Source organism: Mustela lutreola, chromosome 16 (genome assembly GCF_030435805.1).
Source record: "Mustela lutreola isolate mMusLut2 chromosome 16, mMusLut2.pri, whole genome shotgun sequence".
NCBI lineage: Eukaryota > Metazoa > Chordata > Mammalia > Carnivora > Mustelidae > Mustela > Mustela lutreola.
In genome coordinates, this window is record NC_081305.1 from 26,732,839 (window position 1) to 26,754,735 (window position 21,897).

Sequence of the window (21,897 nt, forward strand, 5' to 3'; positions counted from 1 at the left end):
TGGTCTCCCCTGATCCACATTCTCGCCTTCGGCGGTTTGACTAGTGGCCGACAGTCTGGAACCAGATGGTCCTCCTGCTGAGAAGGCTCCCAGCAAGGTCACACTGCACGCCAGCACGTGTGCCCTTCACCTCCCTTCACCTCTCCTGTATGTGCTGGGTCAGCTCCCATCATCAGAGGAATACAGGACAGTAAGAGATCTTGAGAGAGACCACACTCAAGTAACTTTCGTTAACAGTGTATGTTTAGAAAGGTTTTACTTTATTGTTGTTCATCTCTTACCATGTCTTTAGAAATTGAACTTTTATCACAGTGGGGGGAGGATGTAGAGGGAAAGACACTGTATAGAGTTTGGTGCTATCCATGATCTCAGGTATGGGGGGGCAGGGGTCTTGGGACAGAGCTCCTGCTGATGGCGGTGTGGGGGCCGCTGTAGAGGCACGCGGTTGTGGCAACGACTCTAGCTCTGGGGGTTGGGGATGTAGCCAGACACCCATGTCCCACTCACCCTGGGACATGCCCAGTTCGTGCCTGTTAACAAACACAAACAGCATCCCCTTTTACTCTTAAGTGCCTCAGAATTTGAGCAATTGCTAGTCATTCCAGGACTCAACCAGAGAAGAAAGTTCCGCGTTAAGGATCAACCCATTTTCTTTTGAGGCTAAAGAGGAAATAAAAATCCTAAGGAAGTCTTAAAGGTTTCTGACCCTGCTACAACAGCCTATTGCCTTGCAGATGTCAGTATGCTCAACTGGACTGCTTGCTTCTGGTTTAAGCCTGAGCCCCCCAACCCCACCCCTGATCCTTCGACCCTGCAGTTCAAGTGAATATTGCTTCTTACGGGTGAGGAGGCCACAGTAGTAAGTTGTATCGCTGTCTCTGAGGCTGGCCAGGATAAGCCCTGAGCCCCATCATAGGTGACACACGAGGATGGAAGTTCCTATGTGGACAAAGACAGGTTTCTAGTTGGTGGATTTTTCTTTTTTGTTTTCATTTTTTCAGATTTTATTCATTTCAAAGAGAGCCCATGTGCATAAGCATGAGCAGGGAGCAAGGGAGAAGCAGGCTCCCTGCTGAGCAGAGAGCTCAATCCCAGGACCCTGGGATTACGACCTGAGCCGAAGGCAGACACATAACCAACTGAGCCCCCCAAGTGCCCTGCTAGTTTGTTTTATAAGAAATCAGAAAGCCTACCTGCTCATACTTTGCTACAGCAGGCTTGCCTGCTTTTTTTACCTCTAAGCGGAAAAAAACTGTTTGCCTCTGTTCTCATTTTTCATAAGCGATTCTTTGGACCTGTCAACATCCATGGCTTTTTTCCCACCGGCAGACAGACCAACAGGTTTTCATCAAGTACTTTGACCAGGCCAGGCCTATAGTACGTAGTCCTCTCTGAAAAGGGCAAGAAGGGAAAGCAAGGCCAGGAGGCGGAGCATTTGAAAAAGTTGGCTCTGAGAGTGCCTTTGGCTTGAAAGATCACCATAGCAGTGACCCAACAACAGCGGCGACAGTAAGGAAGACCCTTAAGAATCACGGTTCTTGCAACATACCTCCAAGTTTACTCATGGTACAAAAGTATTTAATAAGCGTCACACATCAGTACAGAAAAACACATAGTCTATATAGCTCATACTTGAAAACCAGAATGGGTGACTGAGATCAGTATAGTCTTAATTTTACTTACAAAAAACACAGACGGTACACACTGGGAATTGAAATACTACGTACTTTCTCTCTAGAGATGTGACACCTGTGTTTCCTGGTCAGTACTTTCTATGAAACGTTGTGCTAAATCAAAGCATACATGTGACCAGTAAAGCTGTCTGCTCTCTCCTACTTGAGCTGAGCTCGCTCAGTGGAACACCATCTTGGTAGGGAGATTTTGACAGGAGGAAGGAACTAGAGACCCTACCCCAACAGAAAACCTAATAAACTTATTTATATAGAAAGGGTTTTAGCAAACCTGTACAAACACTTAACATGCTATAAGAAGGGGAGACCTTTGAGCCTACTTCCACAGCATTAAGCACATGCTCGTTGGTGCCCAGTAGATCAGGAAGGCCAACGCAGAAAGCATTTTTGCTTTCATAGCACTAACAGCTAAAAAGCACACAGCATATAATACTTTGATCTTTAAGTGGGTAATCTGGAAGCTCCAAGATTATATCCACTAGGTTAGCCTGAGTATTTTTCTATAAAAATATTTTTCTAAAAATGCTTAAGAGAATTCTAGAAACAGACCACATGAGGACCGCAGAAAACAGTGATGCAAGGACTGCCAAGTGTAAGACAAGGAAATGATTTCCACATGTAGCTTCAGGAAAGGGACACCTCTCAGTTGATTCCTACAGCCCAAACGAGCTGGAATGGGAAGAGGTGCAGAGAGCTCAGCTGGGCAGGCAGCTGGCTTGACTAAGAGCCTAGAGATACGTTCTCCCACAGGCAAAAAGCCCACTGAGGCTGCAGGTCTGAGAGTGATCAATACAGAGGGCTGTGGCAACACAAAAAACCTGGAGGACATGCAGAGCCTGTTGAGCCAAAGAGGCCTGGAGATGACCTACCAACACATATGCAGGGGAAGTGACCCCAGGGCAATGCCAAGCTCCAGAGCCGGAGCCTAATGCAGAGGCCTGAGAGGGGTCTGCTTGGGGAGGAGTGCTAGGATTACTGAACACGAGAAGGTGCTTCAGGGTCTCAGGAGGGTCAGACCATTGTCTTGACCCAGACCAATACTTAACATTAATAAGAAGTTGTAGAGCAGTTGGTCTTTCTAACATGTATTCTGTCACATTAGCCAGAGCCTCGTCCAGTCTACTGGGCTGGCAACATCCAGAAAGATCCCATTGCTTGGTGGTGGGACCTAGGGTCGCAGGTCATTCTGGGAAGCTGGCACAGAAGAGGATTTGCACAATGAAGTCACCACTAAACCACTGCTTAAGTCCAGTCCCCGGCCTTCTTTTTCCTGCGTGAGAAAACAATCTTAAGAAGCAAGGAATGGGGGTGGGAGAGTCCTTTCTAGCCCAGTACCCTGCCTCAGGCATAGGAAAGGAGGTACTCACGGGGAGGGTAGGCCCCAGGAGGGAGCAGACTAGAGAGGGAAGGAGGTTATTTGGCATTCTTGTTCGGCACTGGCCCCATCACTCTAAAAAGTGTTTCTCCCTTAGCTGAAATATTTTTTTCCTATTAAAAGCCTGCCTTATAAGAAAGGCAAGGCAATTAGACCTCTTTGATTTTGTTCTTTTAATTAGTGAGGGTCTATAAGAGGTACTGGGACCTGTTGCGACAACACATGAGCATGCAGTTCCTCAGTAAGGGTGTGGGATCCCTGTCGGGAGCACCGCAGCTCACGCTCCTAGTACCTTACTAGCTGCCAAACTGACACTGGCCAGTTGTGGGGAGAAACCTGGCAGTTGGTCTGTGCTTGACAGGCCTACTTGGAACTTTCTCTGGTTCGAAGTGGCTGACAAAGTGAGCAAGAGTGACTTACTGCTCTGTAGTCCAGAAACATTTCTTTAAAAGCCAGAAAATCTGTAAACGTGAGCAGCATGTCAAATATGTCACCAGCCACTTCATCTTTATGGTGCCTGCAAAAGAAAAGGATGGCCGTTTCATGAACGACAGAAACAGATTCTTTCTCTTCAAGATTCCACTAGACGGTTTTGAAGGCTTTCCATCCCAGAACCTGACCACCCAGAGCTCTCAGCCTTTAGGTTCACGCAATGAAGAAAAAAAAGGGTCTTTTTCAGAGTGGAGGAGGAGGAAGGGAAGAGATAAAAATGCAGAGTCTAGCTCAACTCACTGTAAAGTCGTGGTGAAAGCCGCCATGTTAAATCCAGGAATCCGCTCCAGCAGCTGTTCTTCAATATACTTTTCTACCAGAGAAATCTGTCACGGTGGAAAGGATCTTGGTTTTAGGAAAACAAGGCTGCTTTTCAGAAAGCCCGGCCTCTAGCCCTTTGCAAACATTTCGTAAGAGCCTATTCCATGCGCCAGGCTACATCCTCAGCGCGGAGGATACCAATAAAACGAACCACAGCGCCCGTCCTCACTGAGCATGCGCCCTGACCCACGCCGGAGAGCGCCTGCGCAGGGATTTACACTGACAGGAGGAACACGGAACGGAACACGCTGACGTAGGTGGAGGCAGGGGACGGCAGGGCTCGCAACAACCCGGGTGGCGGGAAGTGAAGAATGAAGTAAGTGGGACCTTTTTTTCTCGGGTAGATGGAATATGTGCAAAAAGAACGTAAAGAGAGGTATATTGTTGGAGGTAATCACAGGCTCCTTATAAGCCGAGGCTTGTGTGGAGAAAACCATCGAGTTCGCCATGTTTCCAAGGTTAAGAAAGTCTGGAGGATCAAACCTTTGCTCAGACAGATGAGATCATTCCAAGAGGTTATTTGAGGCCTCAACACAATGGAAAGACCCGAGGGCCTAGACTTGAGACTTCTGGGTTCTAGTCTTGGTCTTCACACCAACTAGTTAATGGTCTTGGTCTTGGTTTTCACTTCTGCCTAACAGTCAGGTAGTACCTGACTAGATGTTTAGTAGAAAAAAATACAGTTGCCCCTTGAACGATTAGGGTTTGAACTGTGTGACTGCACATATACGTGGACTTTTTTTTTTTAATAAATACAATATAGGACTTTAACTGCATTTTCTTTATGACTTTAATATTTTCTTTTCCCTAGCTTCCTTTATTATAAGAACACAGTATAGGATACCTATACAAAATATGTGTTTATCAATTATTTCTGTTATTGGTTAAGCTTCCAGTCAACAACAGGCTGTTAGTAGTTTTTGAGGGGTCAAAAGTTTTTTCCACTCTATAGGCGTCAGGACCCCTAGTTAAGGGTCAACTGTAGTGTGTGCAAGTCCAAAGGTCAAAGCATATAAAGGCAGAGTATGGCGAACCCATATATAATAACTGAAAACAGGATTATGATCAAGCCATTTTTTAAAAACAGAAGTTGGACAGCAATCATCAAACACTGCAGAGGAAAGCAATGGGAGGTGAGAACTAGACTGAATTCTAAACAATTCCTGGCAGGTATTGGTGGCAGCTTCTAAAAGTGCAGCGAATGTCATTATCTTTTGGTTCTAAATTCACATTTTAAAGAACTCCCAATCTCTGAGGAGAGAAACAAAACCACTTACGTATTCATTAAAAATAGGTGTGTAGGTGAGTTTATTCTCTTCTGTGTCTTCAAACTCCTGATAGTACTTGTCCATGAAATTTCTTTGTAATAACTGGAACTCATCATCTGAACCACAACAGGAAAATGTTAGGCTTTTTGGTGGAGACTAAAAACTTTTCTGACTCGTAAGCAAGCAGGAATTCTGTACCAGCACAACTGCTTTCTCAGTGGCCGGTCTCAAGGAGAGGGAAGGCTACAGATGTTCTAACCAAGTGTGCATTACGACACCAGTGTTCAAATAGCCTTATCCAGTCTTTATTATTAATTAGTAAAAAATACCAATATTTTAAAAAATTGTGATAACATATACCTCACATAAAATTCATGGTTTTAACTGTTTCTGAGTATGGTTTGGTGGCGTTAAGTACATCCCCATTGTTGTGCAACCATTACAACTGTCCTTTGGTCCATTTTAAACATACCCATATAGGATGGCTTGGGAACTTCTTCACATTCCTTTTCCACAAGGGAATGGAATGGTTCTCTTCTAATAGGATTTCATTAGCTACAGTAGAAACAGTGTAGTGATTAAGCATATGGGCTCTGATCCTAGCTCAGGCGCTTAAACTGTGTGACCTTGGGCACATTTTCTAGTATCTCTAAGCCCTACTTTTGTCAACTGGAAAATGAGGATGATCAGAGTACCTATCATAAAGAACTGCCAGGTGGCTTTTGGATGGATTCATTATTAGCTTATAGAAAACACCTAAATGTGAGAGAATAGGGAATTTTAACAAGAGAATATTACTCCTGAAAATAAAAGGAAATACCTGAACTTAAAGATGGTTCCTTTTTCCATGGCACACGGGGTGCCCAAAAGGACAGAAGAACTCGAAAGTATTCCTGAAGATTCCCCAGAAACCCTCAGATTCACACAGGACAAGAGCTTACTGGTGAAACCTCTGTATTTATGTGTTAAGGGTGTCAACATTTTTGCGACCTCTTCTGAAGATACAAAAGCTTGGGTCAGTAATTTTCAGACTAAACTAGAGACTATGAAATACCACTAAAATAATGGAGTCCTTTTTTGTCTAATTTTAAGAAAACTCAAAGTTTTCCACTCCCATGTATTTGTTTTAAACCTTGGGTGCCTGTTACTGCTTATTATATTTAGGTCTGTATGCACCAAAACGAATGCACAAAAAGGAACTCAGAACCTAGGAAAATACAGAACCAGCTCAAGTATGGCATTTTATTTTCTTCATGGAAACATGTGCTACGGCTATGGTATTATGCTGGTGGTTTATGTGACAAAAACATTAATGCTCAAAACTGAAAATGGGATTCCTCTTACTCTCTGAAATAATGTAGGTCAGTTTTGCCAAGTGCCTCCTAACTTCTAGGGCCCATTACCTGAATCCATGGTTATTAGTTGTTAAAACAAGGGGGGATGTTTGCCTCTATAATCACAATATGGCTTACTTAATACTACTCTTTGCTACATTTAAGATGTATATGCAGCTTGCTGTTTTCTCTCCAAATTAACTCTCCAAACCACAAGGGTCTAAGAACTGAAGAGCACAGGTTAGACGGAGGCTCGAGGCAGCTTACCCATGATAATGTCCTCTAAATATCCAACTACAGCATCAAATTCTGCATCAGAGGCGGAAGAGCTGAAAAATATACCTGGATTAGGTGGTTTCAAAGAATTCGCTTTAAAAAGTGCATGAGGGACATTTTCAAACGTGTCTAAAAACAGCAAAAGGAACTTCCCATCACCCAGCTTCAGCCATTAAGAATGATTATTGGCTAAAGCAGCAATTCCAAACAGGAAACATGTTTATGTTCGTGATATTGAAGTTGAATGGCTCCATTTTCAGAAAACCCATTAGGACACAAGGAACGACAAAAGGGACAAATAAAGGGGAGCAGCGGCTCTCAGGGCACATCTTAAGGCTCCTCATGTTTGTCCTTTGGGTTTACTCACCGCATCTTCGCTATCACCCCACACCTATCGTCTTGTAAGCGTAAACCTGGCACCAGCGAGATACTGGCCAGGGGGGGCAATCGGATCAGGAGTCCCCAGAAGTGATGATGGAGGAGGTGGTGGTGGTGGAGGGTCCTCTGACCTGTGGTCTGCCTCGGCAGCTCAAAGCTGCCAGGTTTTGCTGACGACTAGGGGTCGCAGGTGTAGGGATTGTGATGGAGGCGTTGCTCAAAGCATGATACTCGCCCGCACTCCCGGCTTGAATCCGGCGTCGCTGCGGCCGCGCCTCCGGCAGCAGGAACTTGGGCGGAGCCATGGCGGTCCCTCGCCCCCATCCCACCCCTCCAGGACACCCGCTTCTCAGGGCGGAGGCCCAGGCAGGCGCCGGCAGCGCCAGGCCGCATCACTCACAAGGACAGCGCGAAGCTCTCTTCCTCTAGGGCGTCCATCGCCGCCGCCGCCGCCGCATCCACCCGCAGGGCGAGCGGGCCCGCCGGCCTCCTATCCCGTCCGCGGCCCAGGCCCAGCCTCGGCTCGGCTCTGTAGAGCCGCAACCCGCATCTGGGAGGCCTAGCCCGCTCACGGCGCAGCCGGGGTAGGCCCTACGTGCGAGGCCCGGGCCTCAGGCTCCCCTGGAGCGGCCACGCGCCTGCGGGGCCCTCACAACCAACCAGGTCTCTCAGGGTGCGTCGCGGCCGCTGCGGGGTCCGGGCGTCAGTTACCACAGCCCCGCGCCGCGCCCCTCCTCCCGTCACCATGGCCACCAAAACCCCTTCCGCCGCCTCGCGCTTCCCGAGAGCCAATCCTCCGCGCGCGCTATTTGACGCCGTGGGCGGGGCAAAGATGGGGAAGGGAAGTGAGGGGTAGGGGTAGAGAGGCGTTAGGGTAACCCTATGGGACTCAATGGGACCTTTGGGGTTATTGGAGTGTTCTCTGGCGTTGTGGCGGTTAAATCTCACGTTGCCCCTATCTTACGGAAGAAGGAATAGAAGCGAAGAGCCTCAATTTCTTCACTTGCAATTCGGGAATAAATTATAGGATTTAAAATTAAATGGGGACCGCTTGGGTGGCTCAGCCCTTGAGGGTGGAACTCTTCCGCTCAGGACATGATCTCAGGATCCTGAAATCCAGCGCTGCGTGGGACTCCGCACTCACAGCGGAGTCAGCTTTGAGATTCTCTCCCATCTCCCTCTGCCCAAATCCCCGTTATCTCTCTCTAAAATAAATAAAATCTTTTTAATGAAAGATTGTCTTCATTTGACAGAGAGAGCACAAGCTGGGGGAGCAGCAGGCAGAGAGAGAAGCAGGCTCTCCACAGAGAGCGTGATGCGGGGTTCCAACCTATAACCTTGGGATCATGAGCAGAGCCAAAGGCAGCCGCTTAACGTCTAAGCCACCCAGGTGCCCCAGTGACTCTCTTTAGTGGAAGGAAAGCCACCACAAACAGTAGACGTAATTTACATCATAAAGATAATAGTCACACACATCATAAATATTATTTGGCATTTATTAGTTTCTTGGCTAATAAGGCGAGATAAAAGTTGACAATCATTGAACCAACTTAATCAGAAATTGAATAACTTCCAGGAAAACTCCTCTCCCAAACTGCCAAATTTTGCAAAAGGATTCCCTAGAGCTGATTTCTTTTGATTGGACTACTAGGCCTTATGTGTCTGGTTGCATTAGGTTTAGGTTTGATCTGAGGGTCAGATGGCCAGCCTGAATGGGTTGATATTCTGAATGTATATAAAATAGATAAAAGTGAGGGGTGCCTACGGGAGGCTCACTGGGTTGGTTGGGCGATCCTGTTTTCGACTCAGGTAGTGATCTCCTAGTCATGGTCCAGGGATGGAGCACCTCCCCTCACCCCTGCGTCCCCCCCCTTCAACCCGCCATAGGGCTCCTCCCTCAGCAGGGAATCTGCTTGTCCCTCTTCCTCCCCCCTGCCCCTCCCCTACTCACGCATCCGTAATGTCTCTCTCAAATAAATAAATAAATAAATAAATAATAACATTGGGATCTGGAACTAAACCTGGTTACCAAGACAGTTGCATCCAGGGTGAATGAGATCAATTCTCAGAGATACTCTACTTAGCTCCAGGTAGAGGACAGGTATCTATAAAGGTTTGCTGATTAACTAGACTGAGTTATATTTAAGTTAAGCGGTTTTGCAGCTCAGAGCAAACTCAGCATTTCCTCATGACCTGTTTTTCTCTATAAACCACTTATTTCTTCTGGACTAAATGAACTTGCCTACCCTTTTTCTAAATCATGTATGGGATCAAAGTGGAGTAGGAAACTTGATGATTTCATCTGTTCTGGTTTTCTGTTGCTGTTACAAGACACCCCAAAATTTAGTGTCTTAAAACAGCAATTAATGTGCTTACTAATCTGCAGTTTGGGCAGGACTTGGTAGTGACAGCTAGTCTCTGTTACACTTGGCATCAGTTGGGGCAGCTGGAATGGGGCTAGATGGAGGAGCTTCTTCCAACACGCTCACTCACATGACTGGCAAATTATTGTTGGCTCTTGGCTGGGAGCTCAGCTGTGAATGTTTATTAGAGGACTGGTGGCTGGTAGGAAGGGGGTTCCTTATTCTCTTTCCCTGTACGTCTTCCCAGGGATGCTTGCGTTTTCTCATACTATGGTGGCTGGGCCTAAGAGCAAATATTTCAAGAAGTTGCCATTTAGATATTGGAAACCGGCACAGTCTCACTTCCACTGAATTCTATTGGTCAAACAAACACAGAGCCTATCCAGGTTTTAGGGGAGGGGACATAAACGTCATTTATAGATGGGAGGGATGTCAAACAACTTGTGGCTATTTATAATCCACTTCACCATGTCTGGCCTTTTTTTTTTTTTTTTAAGACTTTTTTTTTGAGAGAGAGCACAAGTAGGGGGAGATGGATAGGGAAAAGGAAACTCCCCGCTGAGTGGAGAGCCCAGCATGGGGCTGGATCGCAGGACCCTAAGATCATGTTCTAAGCTGAAGTCAGACACTTAACCAACTAAGCCACTGGGGCTCCCCCACCATGTCCGCCTTTAAGAACAAATGGGCGTAAAGTTAATAATAGGACCCATTTACTCAGGCATATGCCAGTTACTGTGCTAAACACTTATAAATACATTGTCTTTTTTTGAAATACTTGAAACTCTACGAGAAAAAAAAGATTGAGAAACGCAGAAGTACTTACATATGGGAGGTAAGGTAAGTGGAATCATGGAGCTGGGACTGGGTCCAGGCTTACTCCCAAGGGCATGTTTAACCAGTCATGCTTATATATTGCTCCAATTCCTGAGTTTTCATACAATACTCCTAGAAATCAGAACATGATGTTTTTCTGCTAAAAATAGAATGGTGGCCTTTAAAGAAAATATTTAACACTTACTTGAATATATGTTTTTCATCAATAATCATTTAAAAATCCTTTGATTGTGGGTAAGCATTAAAAATTTTTTTTTAAGATTTGAAGGGGGGAGGGGCAGAGGAGGAGAATCCCTGCTGAGTGAGAGGCCAGGTTGTGGGCTTGATCCCACAACCAATGAGAGCATGACCTGAGCCAAAACCAAGAGGCAGACACTCAACCTACAAAGCCACCCAGGTGTTCCTATATTAAAAATTGTTTAATGGGGGCTCCTGGGTGGCACAGTTGGTCAGGCATCCACCTCTTGACTTTGGCTCAGGTTGCCATCTCAGAATTGTGAGATGGAGCCCCTTGTTGGGCTCCATACTCAGTGCTAAGTCTGCTTGTCCCTCTCTCTCTGTTCCTACCTCCCACCCAGCTCGTGCTCTGACTCAAAATCATAAAAACAATTGTTTTAAGTGAATAAAAATGGACAATCTTGGAAAGAGCTGAACTTCGTTGAACAGTTTGTTTCCTAGATACATACTCAGGATGTTGGAAATTCATGCAAGTCATTTCCTGCAGATGAAATTTTTCTTTGATTGAATCCTTGTTTCCTGGCATGCAAATGGCACCATAACTTTACCTTGCTTTACTAATATCATTCCAAAAAGATAGTAAGTCATTAAAAACTTTTTTTTTTTTTTTGGACTAGAACTCTGGGAGCATTTCCCCAATAAATCATTGGAGAAATGCCGTAACTTAATTTTTTTGTTTTTCTATGTGGTACAATGTATCATCAGTAAAAGCCTAGCTTTCAATTTTGCTTAACATGCAATGCAGAATATTGATCTGTTTATTCTCTTCCACATTGTTATTCCCTATTTTTTTCTCTTTTATGTGGTTTTTCCCTTTGAAGCAGTTCCAAGATTAAAACTTATGAACAAAATTCAAGGGTAGATTTCTAGAAAGCTAATAGGCTCCCGTATTCCTTTGATTTGTGACAGATTACCTATTAATTCTACTTTTCTCCACTGAACTTATAGACCACCTTCACTTCACTTCACTTCAAAGTCTCCCTGCTGGACTTCAAATTTCCATGTTTTGCTTGTCCTCTGTCCTGCATACCCCGCCGCAGCCTGCCCCCACGCCTTCTCCATTCTCCGTATAGATGCCAGAGTATCTTTTGAAGTTATTTATCAAAGCACTTCCATACTTAAACTCTGTTTTCTACTGCACTTAGGATAAAATACAAAATCTTTAGCATGGCTTCATGACTGGTCCCCTGACTTCTCCAACAGGGGAGCACACTGTTGTACCATCTCAGTTCCTACCTTACTAGCTATGGGGCCTCCCATCAGATCCCGAAGCTCACTGAGCTTTCCTTCTTGTTAGGCCTTCACCTAGAATGTTGTGTTCCCACAGCTATATAGTCCTTGAAGCTTGTCCTCAGTGTCTCTACCTGGCTATGTCCTACTTTTTCCTTGGAGTTTTTACTGATAGTTAACTTACTCAGTGAGGTTCCTTCTGCCTCTTTCCACCCATCTAGATGAAGTGCCCCCATTCTCTCTCATAGTACCCTAATCTTTTCTTTTAAGGCACTGTTAAACAAATACATTGTTTTCCCCCCACTATCAGACATAAGCTCCATGAACAGATCTGTTTTGTATACCACATAGGTCCAGTGCCCAGAAAATATTAGGTGCTCAGTAAAGATCTGCAGGATGAGTAAATGATTACCTTTGCTTCTTAATTCTTTTTACTTGACCCTCTCCTACCCTGGAAAGGAGCCCTTAAAACTCAGAGGATGAGGTCTTGAAACCTTAGCAGTAGGCATCAATGAAAGTTGTGAAATCTTAGTCAAAAAAGGCAACAAATGTTTTATTTCTTCAATGCAAATTACTGTATTCACCACAAGCTAAAGAAGGGAATATATATATATATATATATATATATATATATATATATATATTTATTTATTTATTTATTTGAATTTACGGAAGACTAAAGACATGGAAAAAAATCCAGCACCCCAACAAGTACGGCCAGGAAGGAAATCAGCTCTATAATAGGACAGTTTAATGAATTACAAACAAGAAAGGGTGGGAAAGGAAGAAAATAAAAATGTGCATTGAGTTTAAGACACTGTAAAACTCAGAAGACATATTTACTATTCAAGTATAAACTCAGTAAGGACTTGGCATAAATTGAAAGGCAGCTGCTGAGGTACACCATTATAAAATAAGTTCTATGAATTTACAATTCTACCTTCCAATTTTCTGGGAGAAAAAACCAAACTCTTGAAGGTCTTCACCAGAGACCCTGAGAGGGATTAACACTTTTGATGAAGACATAGTCAGCAATCCATGATTGAATTTACTATTCAAAAACATGTATTTATTTAAAACAATAGAAATACACGCTCTCAGACTGTCCTCTAAGAGTTTTTGAGACTGTTAGTTCAAGAGTTTCAAAGTATATTACTTCCAAAAACAATACTGATTAAAAAAAATTTTTAACAAAAAACAAAAAACCTGATTTGATGGTACCTTACAAATACCCTAAATACCAAATTTGCTCCAGTCTAACATTGCAATTAATTTAAGAATTCCTCCTGTATTGTTAAAACATTTTTTTCCTCAGAAAATGCGGGTACTGAAACTGGATAGAAACACCATGAATGTGAAAATACCACCAGTTTTCTGCAGTTAAAAAAAAAACTACAATGTTCTTTGGAATCACAGAAATATCAAAAATTGGGGTTTTTTTCCACAGTCTGTGCACCTTCTTTCAGGCCCTCCATGTTGCTTGTAGAATTGACCTGTGTGGTTCTAGTTTATAGATTCAAGTCTTGCAGTGCAATATCCACCATTAACATACCACTGTCTCTCTGACCAACCGGGAGTTATGCTTAACCCAGAAATGCTGTCATTTACTTCTCCATAATGACTTCTGCCCCAAATAAAAACTTTAGAATGAGACAAAACATTCTGTTAAACAATCAAATGCACCCAACATGGAGAATTCCAGTGTGGTTTCAGCACTTGGGAGGGCACGGTCTCCTATGGTTTTTGATGGAAGGACCACAGGCCTAGCTGTCAGCACTCAGCTTTCCTTGGCTTTAACAGGAATTTCTCAGGGTTGGCAAGTTGGGTTAGATTCTAAGAGAATTTTGTCTTTGACAAACTACCATTTTTAGCATAAAATCTGGCCATGGCTATAAGTTTCAATGTGCGCACAACTGATTAGAGTTTTTTTTTGTTTTTCTCTTCAACATTGGCTGGAATTGAGTAGAAATAAGTCCATGATGCCTCTTCACGTGTGTCATGAAATATGAGAAATCTGTCTGACTCTAGACACTATTTCCTTACGACACAACGGGCAGGTCTCCAGTTGCAAGGCACAATCCATACACAGGTCACTGAGGAGAAAGACACAAGTGCTGGTTAGGTTAGTGCTTCCAAAAGGCAAACCGACAATGTGCCTACTCAATCTGAAATATTAACAAGTTCGTTCAGTTAAAGGGTAATCATTACACATGGTTAAAAAAGGAACTAAATATATAAACCAACAATGAGTCTCCCTCCCATTTCTGAGTCCCCATCTTCCTCTTCTGAGGAATAAGTAAAAAATTCAAGTACATTCTTCCAGAAAGTTTGTACATACACAGCAAAAACTTACAGATGTGTATATATGGGTAGAGACACAACTTAGTTTCCCAGACAGCTAGCCATTTATCCCAATATTAAACAGTCCGTTTTGCACTGCAGAACTGACACAAGGCCTTTATATGTTAAATTTTCATTTGTATGTAGTTAGTTCCATTTCTGGGTTTCTATTCTGTTCCAATGTTCTGTCATTCTTTTCATATACTGAGAGTAAACTATAAGCCTTTATTTTAATATATCTTAAGATGTGGTAGGCAGGGTGCATTCCCTCCATAACTCTACTCTTTCAGAATTTTCTTGCCTTAAATCACATAAACTTTTATTATTTTTTAAGATTTTTATTTATTTATTTGATAGAGATTACAAGTAGGCAGAGAGGAGGAAGCAGGTTCCCTGCTGAGCAGAGAGTCCGATGTGGGGCTAGATCCCAGGACCCTGAGACCATGACCTGAGCTGAAGGCAGAGGCTTTAACCCACTGAGCCACCCAGGCGCCCCTATCACATAAACTTTTAAATTAGCATTTCTATTTCTAGGGGAAAAAAAGGTTGAGCCAAATTAAGTTGGTTTAGGGAAAATTATCACCTTTACAGCACTGAGAGGGTCTTCTAAGAACAGACCCATTTATTCAAGCCTCATATTGCATTCTTTAGTAGCTTACAAGTTTTCTTCTTGTAGGCACCACATATCTCTTGGTATGTATTCTTAGCCTTTTTTTCCCCCCTAAAGTTTTTATTTACTCACTTAAGTAATCTCTATACAACCCCAAGATCAAAAGTTACATGCTCCACCAACTGAGCCAGCCAGGCGGCCCTGGTCGGGAGAAGTTTATATAGAATCTATCTATTCCCAGAAAGTCTGAAAGAATTCATCTGAAACCATCTGGTCTTAGTGTTTTTGCTGGGGATGGTGGGGGGGCGCGGAGAGCAAACAGTGCAAGTGCAAATGTAGCTTTGATAATCATCTCAATTTTTTCTATGGCAACAGGAATACTTAGATTGTCCATCTCTTCTCAGGGTCAGCTTGAGTCATTCAATTTATCCAGATTTCCTTTTGCCTCCTCCCCCACTTTAATTAAAATTGTTGTTGCTAGGGGCGCCTGGGTGGCTCAGTGGGTTAAGCCGCTGCCTTTGGCTCAGGTCATGATCTCAGGGTCCTGGGATCGAGTCCCGCATCAGGCTCTCTGCTCAGTGGGGAGCCTGCTTCCCTCTCTCTCTCTCTCTGCCTGCCTCTCCGTCTACGTCTACTTGTGGTTTCTCTCTGTCAAATAAATAAAATCTTTAAAAAAAAAAAATTGTTGTTGCTGCTGAAAGTTGAGCTAAATTCTCTTACAACTCTTTAAGTTTCCTCTTCTATTTATCTGTTATGGAGACTGCTCATACTTAAAATACCTGGTTCTAATTTTTTAGATTTTGGCCCCCATTCCTGAGCATTTATTGTGTGCAAAACCACTGAGAAGGGCCAGAAAGCTCAAAGATGAGTAAGACCAGATACTGCTCTTTGGGACCTTAACAACCTCCCAGAAACAAAGATCAAAAAGGGTGCTGAGATACCATTCTTTAAACTTTGCATCTGCCTGTCGCTCTAATGACTGAAACCTTCAAAGGTGCTTAACTGAGAATTCTGGGCTATAGAGTTGCTGCCAAGGAACAGCCACAGCTGGAGTCACTGTGCCTTTCTTTCAGAAGCGAAACTGGTACAGCGAAGGGGGACATGAGATACACTGCCTGCACTTCCCTTAACAGCCAATTAGCTAACCGTGCATGGCAAAAATCAGCAGGGCAGAGTCAAAGGCCCAGGTTGAGCCACATCTTGAGGTGACAAACTGGGGTCCATCCCTGCAGGCTCTGGACCCCCAGGAGACCCAGTGGTTAAAGCTCTATCAAATGTAAAAGGTTGCGGGGGAGAGCAGGGTAGAATAAGGGATATGAGGAGTTATAGGGAGTTGGTCCAGAACATCAGCCTGAGTACGGCTCATCCAGTCAGCCCACATGGGCCAAGTCAGGGCCAGCACACTGCCGAGCTCCTCTTCCCATTTCCAGCTTCAGCCAGGAGGCCTTCTTGGGGGCCACTGTACTTGTTGCTCTTGCTGGTGTTTGGACACTCTTCTGTAGGATCCAGGTTGCCCTCTGGTTCCTCTCATATAGCTGAAACTTGGTTAGATGGGAGGGAGGCACTGCCTTCTTAATGGTTAGGAGGGTAAATTGTACATAAGGCGGCTATAAAAATAAAACTAAAAGGGATTTCCCAAGAGGCTCATAAATAGTATTAAAGCATTTACATTTTGTGAGGTGAAAACTGTATTAAAAAACAGTACTGAGTAAACAAAATAATAACAGAAGCCTTTCATCAAGCAGCTTCAGGTACTTTCTAGAAGACAGCCATTCACTACCTGGCAAACTAACTTCTGATTCAGCCCACTTTGTATATAATCAACTTTAATGAACAGCTAAGGAACTAGAAACACTGTGCAGGGTCCAAGGGCAGACAGCCCCAGGATGGGCCACAAAGACATGCGGATTACTTTGAGCTGAAAACAGTCAAGGTCCGAGAGACTCTGACCTCCCTGCAACTGCCTAAAAATAATTTAAACAGAGGACCTGTTACCAGTTATTAGCACACTAAGAAACTTACCTGCATAACTGGGCAACCTTTGTTTTCCAAACATCCCCTCTCACCTTCCTGCTAATGGCTTTCCTCCCCTTTTTACTCCCAAACCACTACCCTTCCCTTAGTTTATGAAGACATATATACCTCATTTTGCTTGTCTCTGAGGTTTGTGTCTGTGTGGATTCCCCATACATACAAAACTAAATTTTATTTTCTCCTGTTAATCTGTATCATATAAATTTAATTCTGACTCCAATTTGAGGAACCCTGGACAGCACCAAATTCCTTCTTCCCCAACAACTATAAAAGCATTTCTAGAATAAGATGAAATTTTGCCTAATGTAATACACAAAAGAAATGACCAAACCCTCTCACCTGTGTCCACATGGCTTCAGTTGTGTGTCTGCTACTTCATCACAACACAGAGAGCAGCAGTTTTCCCGGATACTGACTTGCTTCAACAAAGCAAGACGCCTGTGCCTGAGTAGAGAATATAGTTTGAAACTTATCTGGTCAACAAATACATGGACCTGTTAGCAGTGATGCATATTAAATGCTTTGAAAATACTCTGTTCATGTGAAGTATACTACGTATTCCTTAAGCTTTGTCCAGTAAGTTTCTCATACACGCATCTCATTTCAACCTTACAGTAATTTTCTACAGTACAGAACAACAGAGGCAGGGTCATTCCCATTTTACAGACAAAGGCATAGTTCATGGAAATGATTTGCATAAGGTCACACACATGGGAAAAAGATTCAGGACTCAAATTCAAATCTTTTGATTCTCAGGCTAGTACAGTTTTATTTTACCAGCAAATTTTCACTTTTAAGTCCTACAGCTCTAAGAGTTTGATGAAAAGCAGTGGAGACTTTTCCAAGAAAATACACATACACAAGTTCTTATACAATTTCAAGGTGTTGAGATGCCTGGGTGGCTCTGTTGGTTAAGCGGGTAAGCATCTGCCTTTGGCTCATGTAGTGATCTCAGGCTCCTGGGATCCCACATCAGCAGGGAATCTGCTTGTCCTTCTGCCTGCCATCCCCCTGCTTGTGCTCTCATGCTTTCTCTCTGACAAATAAATAAAATCTTTAAAAACAAAACAATTTCAAGGTGTTTATTGCTAGTCTAGCGCAGACTCTTCTGACTAGACGGTTAGAATCCTTGCATCACACTTTGACTCCATTTGATGTGGAAAAGCAGAACTGCTTTGCTGAAGGTACAACCCTGAGGCCTGGGTGAAAGAAACATGAAACATTCACTCTGTTCACCTTGGGACAAAGCCTGGAGATGCAGCAGTGAAGAGAGGACTAAGAACATATCCCTGCCTTCAGAGAGCTTACACTCCAGTGAAGGAAGACTAGAAAGAAACTAGGTGATGGGGCGCCTGGGTGGCTCAGTGGGTTAAGCCGCTGCCTTTGGCTCAGGTCATGATCTCAGGGTCCTGGGATCGAGTCCCGCATCGGGCTCTCTGCTCAGCAGAGAGCCTGCTTCCTCCTCTCTCTCTCTGCCTACTTGTAATCTCTCTCTGTCAAATAAATAAATAAATAAAATCTTAAAAAAAAAAAAAAAGAAAAGAAACTAGGTGAAAGAGTAAAACACAGAATTTTAAGTGCTGATGAGCAGTATGAACAAAAAGCAGGGAGAAGGATAAGGTAGTTTGTACAGGAGGAGCAGGGAGATACCATTTTAAATACGGCCACGTATTTAAAATGCCATGGAAGGTGACATTTAAGGCAGGAAGGGTGTGAGGGAATGAAACCTGTGGATATCTGGAGAGACACCATTTGTGATATTGTGACTTACAATAAATATATATTTGGCCTTCATCTGGGTTCCTGGCACAGAGGTCCTAAAACCCTGGAAATTTCCCCAGACAGGAGCAACACAGTTCTTTTGTTATGTTAATCAGCCACCTTTAAAAAGCCCCTAGTTAACCTAGGTTTTGGGCTGGTTGTCAAGGGAACCAGCCTTGTAATTAGTGGGTTGGTTCATTCCTAATTTCACTCCTCCCCCCACCTCCCAGGAGGGCAGAGGGGTTGGAGATTGAGTTCAATCACTAATAACCAATGTTCTCAACAATCTCATCTTCATAATGAAGCCACCATAAAAAACCAAAAGGGGAGGGTTTGAAAATCTTCAGGATTGGTGAACATGTGGAGCTTTCGGGAGAATGGTCCATTCAAAGAACATGGAAGCTCCTTGCCCCTTCCCACATGCCTTGCCTCTGCATGCTTCCATCTGTTCTTTATTATAGTCTTTTATTGTAAACTAGTAAGTAAACTGTTTTCCCAAGTTCTGTGAGCCACTCTAGCAAATTAATCAAACCTAATGAGGGAATCATGGGAACCTCCAATTTAGACATAGTCAGAAGCACTGTAAAATCTGAACTGTAAAATCTGTAAAATCTGCAGAGGGCAGCCTTGTAGGACTGAGCACTTAACCAGTGGGATGTGACACTATCTCCAGGTAGAGGGTGTCAGAATAGAGCTAATTGCTTGCTGGTGTTGGACAACAAACACTGGCCCATTCTAGAAGCAAGAAGAACAAGTGCCAAAGGCCCTGAGGCTATAATAGATCTGGTATGTTTCAGGAACAGCAAGGAGGCCTGGGTGGCTGAATAAGGAGCATGAACAAATGGGAGAGGGTAGGAGATAAAATCAGAGAAGTAATAAGGGAGAGGACAGGACAAATTGCATACAGCCTCCTAGATCACTGTAAGGATTTAAGCTTTCATCTTAAGTGAAATGAGAAGTCACTCGAGTCTTCTGAGCAGGGAAGAGCATGATCTGATCTAAGCTGTAACAAAATCCTTCTGGAGGCTGTGTTGAATAGATTGAAGGGGGCCCAGGCAGGAAAAGGAAACCAGCTAAAGGGCAGGGAAAAAATAATCCAGGTGGGAAAGGATGGCAGCTTGGACTATAGTGGCAGCAGTGAAGGTGATAAGCAGCAGTTGGATTTGTGATGTATTCTGAAGGCACAGCTCCCAGGACAGGACGTAGGAATAGCAGAAAGTAAGGTGTCAAAGACACTTTGGGATTCCGGCAGGGAACCTGGAATGGCAATGGAGTTAGTAACAGATGAAGGAAGCTTGCAGGTCTCCTACATCCTGGTGTGAGTGGATGACTATTGTTGCTGAAAAGTGGGGGTATGGTGCTTCACTGTGCTCTTCTTGTTTTCTTTTGTGGGTATTTGAAGTTTCATATAACAAAAAGGTTAAGAAGTGGGGAAAAAGAATAAATGAAGGAAAAGCATGAGAGAAAGAGAGTACATACAATATAGAACAATTTACAAGATTCCAGATAGTCACAGGGCCTTGATCTGCCAGGAAACCAGAAAGGAATATATTCCAATGAGTAAACGAATACAAGCTGAAGAGAAGCTTCTGGAGCATAGGCTGAAGATATTAATGGCACAGCAAATGGTCTCAGGCACATCCACATCTAATGTCACAACACGTAATGTGGGGCAACTGGAACGTTAAAAGGGTGTAAGGTAGCAGCAGGCGGCTCCTGCGGCCTGGAGGAGACCCCTCATTCAGTCTCCCCTGACTCCCATGTTGGTGTCACTGTCAGAGCAGGGCGAAGTAAGCTCGCCCTCAACTGCAGCTTGCCTCTCGCTCGGGGCAGGCTGCACCTGGGGCCAAGCTGACAGAGAACTACGATACTATGGAGAAACTGCCCATAAAATTAGGAGACTTTTTAATGGGTGACGCCTATTGCCATCTGATCTTTGCAAAGTTTAATTCTACAGGGGCGGTTCCCTAAATGCTGGAGCAGTGTGAACTGAGGCCAGCCTCCAGCGGAACTGCTGGGGCCTGCCCTCCCCTCTCAGGGTGTACGTCACAAGGCAGGCCAATTGCTGGGCTACATCCAAGCAGACAGGCTAAGCAAAAAAAAAAAAAAGAACAAGGTATGACAAACAAGTGAGGTATTTAGACCATCACCAAGAAGAGTTTAAAGTTCAGAATCTCTGTCAGGACCAACACAAGTTGAAGGGGAGTTCCAGGAATGACCCTCTGGTCCCTGAGCTGGTATGTAAGTGGCCCTTCTGTTCCTTCAATATTATAGAGGTTCCACTATCACAGGCAATGCTGCTGGGTCACCATGTGACATTTTCTGGTTCATCTGGAAACTGCTGACCTGCTTTTCAGCCTTGAGACACTGAGTCCAAGGTGAAGCACAGCCCAGAAGGGCTGTTTACAGACCTGCTTTTTCAGACAAAACAGGAGTGAGGATTATAACAGTATGTTAAAGATACCTTCAGGGGCATGGCGGCCCAACCCTGGCTACACCATGGCCTTTGTGATCTCTGTGAGTGCTGAAGCAATCTCTGTCAATGATATAACATGTGTGGCATTAGTAGCAGGAACTCTCTTCCTCACACAGGCCCAGAAAGCAGCTCTGTTAAAAAATGATAACCTTTGGCTCATATCGTGAAACAAGCTTCAAGTTGAGGTCACTGCCAGCAAGCTGCTGGAGTCTTTCCCAGCTTAAGGAAAAGATCATGTCATCTCCTAAGGGAGAAAAGCAGGTATTCATCCAAGGAGATAATTAATGCCAATCACAGTTTCTGGCAAAGAAGGGCTATGAAATTTTACCCATGACGGGTAAAATTCACTGTCCTAAGGACTATAAAACAGTGTCAGCATCTTTGCCATGTGGCTAAACCCAAAAAGAAATATGTTTCATTAAATCACAAAGTTAAAAGCACATTAAGGATGTACTTGATTTCCTGATATTTAGGATTTTTTACTGACATTCAGATAAAGTTAGTTGGAGAGGCTTTTTTGTGTATGTGCATGTGTTATATTGTCTGGTTTTTATACCGATGTTATTTAGCTCATAAAAATTATTTGGAAGTGCTCTTTCTTTCTGGGTTCTGTAACTTTTTTTCTTTTTTCTGGTGCAAAAAGGTGAATTTATTAAAGCAGGGGGGCAGGAGGAACTGCTCGCCTGAGATTGTGAGGAGCAACTGAATTGTGAGGAGCAACTGATTGTGCAACATTTTCTAAAAAATTCATTTACTAGAGAGAGACCTACCACAGAGGGAGAGTGAGAGAGGGAAGCATTATTCCCCACTGATCAGGGAGCCTGTTATGGGGCTCAATCCCAGGACCATGGGATCATGACTTGAGGCAAAGGTAGCC

The 21,897-nt window shown here is 43.8% G+C and overlaps 2 protein-coding genes across 4 annotated transcripts in view; both read right to left on the minus strand.

Annotated features, from left to right (window-relative positions):
* Positions 1-1,535: 1,535 nt before the first annotated feature.
* ARL2BP (ADP ribosylation factor like GTPase 2 binding protein) lies at positions 1,536-7,917 on the minus strand. 2 transcript variants are annotated; one of them, XM_059153371.1, is made up of 6 exons: positions 7,536-7,917; positions 6,749-6,810; positions 5,157-5,263; positions 3,799-3,884; positions 3,487-3,583; positions 1,536-2,961 (listed from the first exon to the last, which is right to left on the minus strand). In XM_059153371.1, exons 1-6 carry the CDS (start codon positions 7,571-7,573, stop codon positions 2,860-2,862), a joined length of 492 nt encoding a protein of 163 aa, XP_059009354.1. In that variant the 5' UTR covers positions 7,574-7,917; the 3' UTR covers positions 1,536-2,859. The 2 variants fall into 2 exon arrangements, with proteins under 2 accessions (XP_059009354.1, XP_059009355.1); XM_059153372.1 differs by lacking the exon at positions 7,536-7,917 and adding an exon at positions 7,125-7,399.
* Positions 7,918-12,528: 4,611 nt separating this feature from the next.
* The window catches only part of RSPRY1 (ring finger and SPRY domain containing 1), a 46,719-nt gene continuing 37,350 nt past the window's right edge, over positions 12,529-21,897 (minus strand). For both annotated transcript variants that reach the window (XM_059153364.1, XM_059153363.1), the window contains exons 14-15: positions 17,123-17,227; positions 12,529-13,892 (exon numbers count right to left, since the gene is read on the minus strand). In XM_059153364.1, coding sequence (XP_059009347.1) covers positions 13,796-13,892; positions 17,123-17,227 — 202 coding nt within the window. In that variant the 3' untranslated portion in view covers positions 12,529-13,795. The remainder of the gene's footprint in view (positions 13,893-17,122; positions 17,228-21,897) is intronic.